Here is a 12,056-nt window from a genome sequence, read left to right on the forward strand (position 1 = left end):
ACATTGTAAAATTAATTCTAATTTTTAAAAATATGTGACACATATGTTATATATAAAGTATAAGACTGAAATTGGTTAAGCATATATTGCTCTAAAAATAAATGGCAAACTAAATAAATACTGTTTATAAGTAAATAATAAAATTGGAAGCATCCTCATAGTTCAACGGGAAATTATGATATGATCACACGATAGACTAGTGAGAGAAAACGGCTATAAGGAATCACATCAAAATCCTTGTAGCTGTTACCACTAAATAATAAGATTACGAGTTAGTTTTGTTTTTTTCCATAAACTTTTCTATATTCCTCTCTCCCTCCAAAAGTCTATTTTATTAAGAATGAGTCATAGCATTCCTTTTTGTTGCTCTTTTTTGCTCTCATTGCTTTTAATACAAAAATAATCTCATGGGTAAACACCACTGTCATTTCTTCTATCTTAGTAAGAAAAAAAGTCAATTAAGTGTTTTGGAAAATAACACCACTAAAAACACTAAAAACAATACAGTTGTAAACACTTATTTTAGTTTCAGAAACATTTATGCTTTTAAAATATCAAGATTTCTTTGAATTATTGTATGTGAAAGGTGTAAGTCAGAATGCACCAATGATCATAGTTAGATAGAATTGTTAATGAAAAATGTAATTCTAAATCTGTGGCTCTTATCCTTAATCAAGTAGTTTTAAAATAAGTTCATCTATAGGATACAGAATACAATCTGAGGTACAGTGCATTATGCTATTTTTCAAGTTCTTACTTATCCTCATTCCAGGACAAAAAGTTCTCCTAGAAGAATCAAATAATTTTAATAAGAAACCAAGACATCACACTAAGAACATTATTTTCTTTTTTCTTTCTTTCTTTCTTTCTTTCTTTCTTTCTTTCTTTCTTTCTTATTTATTTATGAGAGAGAGTGTGTGTGAGGAGGGGGCAGAGGGAGAGAGAGAATCTTAAGCAGGCTCCACACCCAGCGAGGAGCCCAATGTAGGGCTCAATCTCACAACCCTAAGATCATGACCAAAGCTGAAATCAAGAGTCCGATGCTTAACCGACTGAGCCACCCAGGTGTCTCAGTAAGAATATAATTTTCAAGCTGATGTTGACAATATAGTTTGCTTTTTTCATATTCTCTCTGACAAAGTACAATGTTTTAACCTCTAAGTTGAGACATATCTGTTCTCCAATTGTAGTATAAGTTAGGAAGACCAAAAGAGCCAAAATGACCCCAAATTTCTCTCATCAGAACTAGAATACATCTTATGAGGGGAGGATATGATTTTCCAATTAGACGATTGTAAACTCCATTATTATTGATGCTAAATTCTCAGACATCTGAGAAGCTGAAGTATTTGTTTCTTATCCAAAATCAACTTAGGCTCTTTTAGCTCTTCAAGAAATGCTTCCTAAATTGGGCATGTTTTCTTCCAGAAGGAATTCCAAGGTATCACTGAGCAATTTTTTGCCTATAAATAAAACACTATTTCAACCTTACCTGGGGCTTTGGTGCAATCCCCATAATTGTGATGCAAAGCTCCTCCAATGCATTGGATGCCTAATGCAAATGAGAAGATACATAGGCCAAGCTTTTGCTTTCACAACACTGACGTAGAAGATAGAACTGTCGAATATTAGGAGCGCAAGGATATTCCAAATACCCAGAATAGAATCCTTCTTGTGTCCCATTAAAACTCTGTAGGAATCCATTGCTTTCTCTCATGACAAAAACTTGGCTCCTGAAAGTAAAACCTTCCTTGCGACCAGAGGGGTGAATGTTATATGCTGGACATACGCGTGGATTAAGGCTTCCGCTATGGTCCAGATACACAGTTCTCAGTACTTGCTCAGGGCCCATGAAATTCTACGACTGAGGGAAACCAGAACAGGGCCAAAAGGGGATTATTCTTTCCAGCTTGTAGCAGGGTTTGAATCTACATGCCAAAGCTGTGAGCCTCGCAGAATATTACTCATTATTGGCTAATTTGAAAATCCTGCAGTGGCTCGCAAACAATGGGAGTTGGAGGGGAGGAAGCCGCACACGGTGCACCTAACCTGAGTTACCACCCTTCCAGGCTGCTGACTGCACACCCCAGGATCAGGTTTTTCAAAGCATCAGAGCACAGAAGTAGGGCAGGGCTCCCTGTGGTTAGGAGCCAGCTGGGTGTGGTGAGAAGTAACACAAATGGACAAGCAGGGGCGAAACCTGCTTTGCACAGAATTAAGCACACTAGCACCATGAACAATTGATTCCTTAATAAATGCATAGAAGTACGGAGGGGCTGGAACAGTGCTGAAGGTCGGGGGGGGGTGATAGCATTAGTAGTTAAAAACATGGGCTGTAGAGCGGAGCCGCGTGCAACTCGGAAGCAGCGCAAGTTCCAGTTCTGCTCTTCGGCTGTGTCACCCTGGGCTGGTTACCTAACCTCTCCAAACTTCGGTGTCTTCAGCTGCAAGTTGGTGATGACAACATCACCTCGGAGAGTTCTTGGAAGGATTAAGTGTAGGTAGAGCTCTTAGCACAGTGCCAGGTACATAGCAATTAGTTGACAATAATAGCATTAAAGAATGTGTGGCCTGTAAAGCTGGATTTACGATGGCAGTGACTCTTAATTTAGAAGACATGCCATAAAGGATTGTTTGGGGCCGCCAAGAGTCTCACCCTTGGAAGAGCAGAATGTGTTTACAGGGTGGGTTGTAGCTAGGGATCCAGACAGAGACCCGAACTGGCTTCTCTGAGCATCCCCCCAGCACATCAGAGGTCCGCTTTGTTCTCGTCCACTTGTGTGCCTGCCATGCAGATTGTGGGGATATTTAGGAATAATATGAAAGGGCTCCTATTTATAAGTGTTTCAATAAATTGCAAAACACTTTCAGATACTTAATTCGCATACTGTCCTTAAAACACGACTGTGAGATCTTTCGTGTGTGAAGGAAGCGGCCAGTAGTTGATCCAGTGTGGAGCTCGGCCGTCTACATTCCTGTATCTCCTTGGCATTGACTGTTAAGCCTGTGGCTGTGGGGTTGGATGAGAGAAAGAGTAACACTGATATACTCCCTCCCACTTTTTCCCATCAGGGCTGGCTACATAGGTCACCCCATAAAAATCTGGAAACAAATTCCTGAAACCTCCTTTTATGGCCCATCTAGAAATGCTGTAAAATACAAAACAATAAGAAGAAAATATCTAGTGATGTCATGTGTCTTTAACACACAGAATAAATTCAGTGTCTCCTGAGAACACAGCTTTGAAGCCGGACGAGGCTTGGCAACAAGACTGAAGTTTGACGGAAAAAGTTTCAAAACATGTTGCATTTTCTCCAGCCACTCTTCTCATGAAGTCATTATTCTCTGAACTACAACTATTCTTTAAGGATTTTTCTTATACTAAGTTTTTAATATTTTCTTTTTTATTTGTGGACCTTAAAGATCCTTTCTTTCCTCTTTAGTAAAAGTGTTTTGAATGTGAGTGTTTCATATGTGAATGTTTGGATAATCACATAAATAATAAAATTATAGTTAATGCGAAAAATAATGATTTTTAAAAGTTGTATCAGCAAATGTAAACGATTCCATAGTAAATTTACCAAAGCTCTCCTCAAAAGGTGCACAGTCTCCAAATCTAGTAAATCTTCGTCTGGCTTCATGGTGTCTAGGTGAGTGTTTTAAATTCATCCTTTTAGTACTGAAGAAATGAAATGATTCTGAGGGTGTTCGTGAATTTTAAATACAATGCAGAAGTTCATACGCTGGCTAACATCCTTCCTGTTACACAGCCATCAGTGTTCCTCCAGCAACCTGAGATACAAATCATAAATGTCATCTATTGTGATCCTGGTCTCGCTTTTCCATCTCATGCCACGAGCTCCGCGCACGAGGCAGGAAGAATATAGCCCTGCACAAGGCTGCTTCTGCACCTGGGTTGTGATGACACTCTGGAAGGACGACGTGACCTTGGCATAGCATGGCACCTTAGCCAGACCACGTAGGGGTTACGCCCCAGGCACACCGCTGACTGGTCTGAATGAGGCCCTCCTCTCCACCCAGGAAACTAGTGATACTGATGATGAAAGATACTAGTTACTGACACTAACTCTGCCACAGTCGCACTAGGAAGCAGAAGCAGCAGCACCTGGTCGAGATGGTGGAGAGAGGGCATGCTTATGTTCAACGCCTCACGCTTCCACGTACAGGAAGAGCTAGACAAACACTCCTCACTTCCCAGCCCTCTCTGAACTCTTTCCTGTGGGAAGAGGAGGGAGTCACCTGATCGATGACTGGGAGGAGGAAACCGGGCAGGCTCCGTTTAGCTCTTTCCTCCTCTGGAGCCAGCTTTCTGGCTGACTACTCTCGTGGGGGCTTTCTCTGCCCTGGGCCAGGAGACCTGACTGGCCGGGAGGCCTCGAGTCACTATCTAAGCCCAGTTTAAATTCTGGGAGTAGCAAACACGCTTGGTGTCAGATCTAAGGCCACATTCATAAATTGACTTTTTAGTTACAGTGATATTTTGATCTCTGTAAGTCTGACTCCGTGTTTCTCTCTCTATGGGTTTCAAACTCAATTGAGGGAGAGGATATTGGCCTCCAAATGCAACAACAGATACATTAATTTTAATCTAACACAGAATTTGATTTTGAAATTAGCATTTTCATTTCCAAAATATGTGCATATTATCTGCAAATCTATTTCACTTAGAGAGAAAGGCCCCAGCATGACCTTACAACATAAACTCAGGGCACTGATTATTACCTGCCGATGATGTAATAATTTCTAATGTGTTGACATGTTTTAATGAGTCCATAAAGTTATGACGGGTCCAAAGGGAGAAATGGAGTGACACCTACTTATGTCACTACAAAACACCTCCAATCGGAATTACCTGAGGCTGAGAATCAAGGGACAGCAAGGCCGAACAAGCGTCATCTATCTGTAGAAAATAAAAATGCAGGTTACATCTTGGAAATAGAAAGAACGGCCTCAAGATTAAGGAGCATCCTGTTATCATGTGGTTCTTTATGACATAAATCTGATCACATCATCTACATGAACAAGATAATAGCATAAGTGCTAAATGATAAATAGCACACAGAAGAAACTCCACACAACAGCAGTCTACCCGTTCTCTAGCAGGGAGCCAGCATTAGGAAAGGGTTCTAGTTCAGCGAAGGTTTACTGGGGGATCAGTAAAGGTTTTGCCACACTCTTCACATTTGAAAGTTTTCTCTCCAGTTCAGCTTGTCATCCTTCTATTTAGACGTGACCACTGCCTAAAGACTTTCCCAGATTTATTACATCTCTATCGGTTTTTCCAGCCGGAATTCTCTGATGTTCAACAAGACTGGAGGACTGCTTTAAAGCTTTCCCCACATTCATTACCTTTATAAGGATTCTCTCCATATTGGATACCCTGATGTATAATAAGGTCTGACCTTTGCACATTTATTACATTTATAATGGTTCTCTGGAAAGTGACTCCTCAGGTGTTTATAGCATTTGAGCCTTGCTTAAACTTTTTCTCAGATTCACTGCATTGATCTACTCTCTCTCCATTATAAAGGCTCTGGTAGGGTTTTAAAATTTTTATTTAAATTCAATTTAATTAGCATAAACTGTATTATTAGTTTCAGAGGTAGAATTCAGTTATTCATCAGTCGCATATAACACCCAGTGCTCATCACATCACGTGCCCTCCTTAATGCCCATCACCCAATTACCCCATCCCTTACCAACTCCCCTCCAGCAACCTTTGGTTTGTTCCCTAGAGTTCAGAGTCTCTTAGGTTTGCCTCCCTCTCTGTTTTCCTTATTTTATTTTTCCTTCCCTCCCCCAGGGGCTCTGGTAGTTTTGTATGTTTGACTCCTCTGTGAAGGCCTTTCTCATTTCACTGCACAGGTAAAGTTCTTCCCGATGACTGATACTCTGATACTTATTGGGCACTGATGGATCGTTAAGCATCGTCCCACGTTTAACAAGTTCATAGATTTCTGAATTCTGTGCTGTTCAGTAAGGCTTGAGTGCCAGTTAAAGAATGTGGAAAGACTTTAAACAATGCTAATCCCTGACTCGATATCAGAGCATTTATAGTGGAGAGAAATTTTACAAATATGAAGAATTTGGAAGCCCTTTAATCAGGGCTGAAAGCTTATTCAATATCGTGGAATTCATAGAGAAGCCTTATTAATGTAAAGAATGTGGTAAAATCTTTAAGGACTTCTCAACCCTCATCCATCGTCACAGAGTTCATACTGAGGAGAAACCTTACAAATAGAAAGAATGCAGCAAGCCTCTTGCTGGAACTCACAACTTACTCACCAACACAGATCTCATATAGGAGGGAAACCATAACATGTACAGAAAGTGGCAAACCCTTTAACTGAAATTCAGTCATTACTCAGGATCCCCAAAGTCACACTAGATTCAAACCCTACAAATGTAAAAAAAAAAAAAAGACCTCTGTTTTAAAAAATACACCTTAGGAAACACCGGGGTGTGCATAAAGAAAAATAACTTTACAGATAGAAAAATTGAGAAAAGTATTTCATGGAACATCAAATGTCAATAAATGTCACAATCAACAGAAGTAAGTCAGTCACTCTTTTCAGACATTACTTCAGGTCAGAGCATTTATCACAGGGATATGAGTTAAATGCTTAGGTATTTGCTAGTATGCTTCAAAAGATAAAGGGGATGGGTTTTTGGACAGGTATAATTAAGTACAACATGCTTTTTTATACTGACCCTATTTGACAAATTTTAATGTACTTCTACTCTCCAATCACTTCATGAAACGCCTGTATTCCTAGTGGGTGTGTGAAGTCATATGGGTGATTGTGCTGCGTCAAAGGTAATATGATGCCCTTCTTCATTCCGGGGATTCGTGCACATCTAATTTTCCTTTGAAGATTAACGACAATATCATACACGATATATGATGAAAATCCAAATGGCGATACTGTTTGTGGCTGACTTATAACATTCATGTATGTTACCATGATAGAGATGTTTAGGAAATCTCCTGTTTTGTATTACTAAGGAATGTTTTGAATTTTATAAATAAAATGTGGTATCAGATGATCTTGATGAAAAAGAAGGTGGCAATACAACAAAATATTGTTGCATTTTGTCATGGCAATAGTTAGAAGTAGGGAATACTAGCTGTTGTGGTTGAAATAAAGAAATCTTTACAGATTAAAAAAAAAAAGGTTTCTTGAACTACAGTTGCAGCCGTTTGCAGGCTTTATCCTAAAGAGAAAAACTGAAAGACTTTAAACTGTAGTGTAAGAGATTTATATTAAACATTAAAAAACTGTGCTGTGAAGTTAAGCCCTAAAGCTGGATGTCTGGAGTAGTTTATGGCATTTATTTCTTTGGTGGCCTTTTAAAATGGGACTGGGAACAATAGTACTGATTTCTTGTCTGTATGGGATGATTTGAGTCCTGTTTATGGCCTAACATCTCAGAATTCTTTGTTGATCAGCTTAATTTAGTTTCCATTATTATACTGTACCGGAGAGGGGATAATCATACTCTTTGGTCATAATTCCTCACGCCTCTTATTGCTTCCAAGATGAACTTGTACTATAACATATGATTCTCCAATTTAGAGAATAACGAAGGGATACAATATTACAGAAAACCAAAGGTTTAATGTCTCTTTCCTTTTTATCTTTACAGAGCCTGTCATGTTCTCCATATGTCGCAAATATTTAGAAATTTTTTTTTTATTCCTCTCATCTCTTGTGCCCACCCTCCAGCTCCTCTTCCATGCCATACAAATTCGGAATCATGACTACAAAGGCACACACACACGGGGATAAACTTCTTGAGGGCAGGGGTTATATGCCATATCTGACTTGCCCAGAATAAGCGCTCAATCAATATTCTTTAATTAAATTGCACTGAACTTGTGGAAAGAAAATAAAAAGAGAAGTCAACTGAGAGGAGAAAGGCAAAAAGATGCCTTTCTAAAGATTCAAATTGTGACCGATGCTTTAATATATCACCTCCAAAAGTGACTTCGTTTGCACCAATAGGGTCGGAGTGGCTGGTTCCTCTGTAATGTTGTCGTGGTCCGCAGGTACCGAGGATACCACGTGCTCAAAGGCAAAGCTGCCCACCTGCAGACCAGGCTGCCCCCCAGGGGAGGTGGCCATGACCAAGAACCGCCAACCCTTGAGCCTAAGGGCTAACTAATCAGGCATCAACATTGAATAAAAATATCAGAATAAGAAAAAACACCAATTAATCAAATTAGGAGATAATTGCAAAGCTCTTCAGTCTTTGTTCTCTTTTCTTTAAAAGGCACAGCAACGCTGCTCACCCACTTTCCATTTGGATAAGCATTTGTTCATTTTACTCAGCTTGTGGCCCTAATGGTTTTAAGTGCCACTAATTGCTTTTGAGAACTCTGTAGAGTCTTTTGATGAATCTGTTTGAAAAGGTTAGGTCTCTGTCTAAGGTTTGAAAAGGATGTGTTTCTAGTGTCTGAATAGCTCAGTCATTTTTTAAAACCTCTAGCAAAAAAAGTACATGTTTTAGCGTCTTAATTTCTTTAAATCTTTTTCTGTAAAAGAATTTATAGTGTTTTACAAGTCTAGTTTTTCCCCCAGCTTTATCATCTAAAATATTTTTTCAAAGAATTTTCACAGAAATAGAGATAATTTCAAGCTAAAATAAAAGTTTCTGTATTATACATTAATGTCTGTTGTCTAAATTACTCTTCATTTTGTTTATATACCTCTAGTATGTATTTTGATACACCAAGGCAGAGAAACTTGTAATAGACTTTATGAATTCCTATGCTGTTAGGGGTTGTATAGTACTTGGCACTTAACTATCCATCTTATCTCTTCCTTTATGTATTTTGTTAGAGGTGGCTCGGGTATACAGAATATTCTCCTCAGCTCCTAGTTCATGATCATTATTGAGCTCTCTTTATTTGTTCTTTTTTTTTTTTTTTGTAAGATTTTATTTATTTATTTGACACAGAGAGACAGCCAGCGAGAGAGGGAACAAGCAGGGGGAGTGGGAGAGGAAGAAGCAGGCTCCCAGTGGAGGAGCCCGATGTGGGGCTCGATCCCAGAACGCTGGAATCACACCCTGAGCCAAAGGCAGACGTTTAACGACTGCACCACCCAGGCGCCCCTATTTGTTCTTTTATATTTCAATTTCCTACTCCTATCCCATCCTTCCATGGGCAACTCTTCTAACGTATTTGAAGTGTATTCTTCGTTTATTTATGTTCTTGTAAAATTTGTATTGCTATTCAGTGTGCATGTATGGTATTTTCTTACCTTTTTTTTCACATAACACTATACTTTGAGATCTATCCATGTTCCTGGAGACATCTAGTATGTTGCTCCTAACTGCTATAGAATACTCTATAATGTGCACCTACCCTATGTTTGTTGCCTACCCACTCCCCAGTGATAGACAGCTGGGTTTCCTCCAATTCCACTACAAGCAAAGCTGTAACCAGCCTCCTTGTATCTGTCCCCCACTTCGGGATCTGTAGGAGGACATCTTTGGGCTACATGCCCAGGAGAGGGAATGCTAGATCCTGGGGCTCTCTTGGTTGCTTTCCAGATAGCTCCACCAGTTACACACTCTTCACCAGCAATGCATGAGGTTTGTACATCCCACATCCTTGCTAACACTTGCCATTATCTAGATTCCAATTTTTTGCCAGTCTAATGAGTAGAGAGTGACACTTTGTTATTGTCTTGATTTTCATTTCGTTATTACTAATGAATCTGAGCATCTCGTTAGATGTTTGTTGGGCTTTAGGTTTCTTCTTTGTAAACTCTCTGTTCTATCTTTTGACTACATTTGCTATCTTTATCCAATTGGTTTGATGGAGTATCTTAGAGATTTTAGAAATTAATCCTTTGTCAACTTTAGACATAGCCAACACCTTTCAAAGGCTCTTATTTTTTAAATGTAGTCCTTTAGAAAGAAATCTTCACTTTTAATGTAATTCAATCCATCATCTTTTTGGCTCTCTGATTTATATATGAAATTTTGTTTTAGACGTCATTTCCTGCTCCTAGCTCACAAAGATATTTTCCTAATAGAAAAGATAGATTCTATTAACTCTTATAATTTACCCTTTATATCTAGCTCTTTAATCCACTTAGAGCCCACTTGTTAGTTTTTTTTAATTAAAGAATAATTGGCATACAATATATTAATTTCAAGTGCAAACATAGTGATTTGTTATTTATATACATTACAAAATGGTGAATGGGGTGTTAGCTTTATTTTTCTCCATACAGCAAGCCAGTTTCTCAGCCTTCACTTGCCAAACAATCTGTGCTTTTTCCTCTGATTTTTAATGTTACTTTTATTGTAAGTTGTGCATTTCGGCCACAGTTTGGGTTCTCCCAGAAACAGACCTTGAAATAGTGATGTGGCTATGAGTAGATTATTAGGGAGATGATTGGTAGAATAGTGAAAAGACAAGCATGGAAGAGAAGGAAGCCAGGATATGTTATCAAGCAGATTACCACCATGCGTAACTGGGATCAGTCTGTCTGGGGATCTCTAGGAACCAATGCAGAATACATCTGTTATCCCAACTGAGGGAAGAGGCAGCTGTGCTATTTATCCACCAACTCCCTTGGGTCACCAATTGAGGGGTGTTCTTAGTGGTGGGAGCATTTACTCTCAGGTCCTTCTAGTCCAACTACACCCCACATGGGGCTTGAACTCATGACCCTGAGATCAACAGTTGCATGCTCTATTGACTGAGCCAGCCAGGTGCCCCCACATTTTGACTTCTAATGTTTTTATGTCATTTAATTCTAACTATTTTGTAATTTCCTCTTTAGTGTGGGGTTATTTACCAAAATGTTACTTATTTTCCAAACAGATGGGATATTGAAGTCATACTTTTGTTGTTAATTTCTAATTTTATTGCATTATGATTGGCAAACATTTAAAAGGGTTCCTTTTTAACTTACGGAAATTTTCTTTGTGTCCTAACCAGGGGTCTCTTTTTGTTTAATGTTCCAATTATACTCAAAATGAATGTGTATACTATTTAGTGTAGGTTTTAAAAAATATTTCTAAGAGATCAAATTTATCAATTGTATGGTTAAGTCTTTGCTATGTCTACTGATGTGTTATTTGATTTAACTATCAGTTTTGAGAGAGATATATTAAAAACTCTAACTACGAATGTTCACTTATCTATTTTTCCCTTAAGTTTTATCAGTTACTAAGTAAATTTTGAGTTTTTAAAAATACATATTAATAATGGTTGTATCTTTTGCCCTGTTCTTTTATCAGCATAAAACACTGAGCATAATTTAAGATCTGAGCATACTGAGATACTGAGCATAATTTAACAAAAGCATAAAATAAGGTTCCTCTTTGCTATGATGGTTTATTTATTTGAATTCTGTTTTATCAGATATTAAGACTGCTACTCCAATTTTTTTGCAATTCATATTTGCTTGGTCTGTCCTTTTCCATACATTTTGCTTAGCCTTTTTTTCTTTTTTGACTTTTATAGACAACTTATTGTTGGATCTTTAAAAGAAAAAAAAATTCCAATCTGAGAATCTCTATCCTTAGGTGGTATTTCTGGTACATTCACATTATTGTAATTACTCTATTATTAGGGCTTATTTCTGCCATCTTACTTTACCATTTACTATAATTGTTTTGTTTCTTTTTGTCTTTCCTTCTTTCATTTCAAGAATAATAATTCTGAATATTATGGTATCAGAATGTTAGTAAAATCATAGTTGTCCCAAAACTCAACTATCTTATTTCATTTGCTAATTCAAAGTAGGTAAAGTTTCCACCAGTTTGTATAAGGACAATGCTTTACCTCATTCCACAGCTGTAGTTCTTGGTCAGGCTGCAATCCTTGAGATAATACAGGAGCACCTAAAAATAAAGTTATACTTAATGTTATTTTTATAGCACTTCTTCTAAAGTTAAATATTTATATATAATTCAGTTCTGAATGACATTTTTCATTTTCACTGTACATCATTACCCTCCTATTCAAATAGATATTTCAGCATTTGACTTAGTATAAGGAAACATAATTA

General features: G+C 38.0%; 1 protein-coding gene across 1 annotated transcript in view; it reads right to left on the reverse strand.

Moving 5' to 3' along the window:
• The window catches only part of NMU (neuromedin U), a 28,889-nt gene that overhangs the window by 9,962 nt on the left and 6,871 nt on the right, over positions 1 to 12,056 (reverse strand). The window contains exons 2-4 of the mRNA XM_026508929.4: positions 11,831 to 11,889; positions 4,874 to 4,921; positions 1,493 to 1,552 (exon numbers count right to left, since the gene is read on the reverse strand). Of these exons, the coding sequence (XP_026364714.2) occupies positions 1,493 to 1,552; positions 4,874 to 4,921; positions 11,831 to 11,889 (167 nt within the window). The remainder of the gene's footprint in view (positions 1 to 1,492; positions 1,553 to 4,873; positions 4,922 to 11,830; positions 11,890 to 12,056) is intronic.

The sequence above is a fragment of the Ursus arctos genome, unplaced genomic scaffold (assembly GCF_023065955.2).
Source record: "Ursus arctos isolate Adak ecotype North America unplaced genomic scaffold, UrsArc2.0 scaffold_9, whole genome shotgun sequence".
Lineage (NCBI taxonomy): Eukaryota > Metazoa > Chordata > Mammalia > Carnivora > Ursidae > Ursus > Ursus arctos.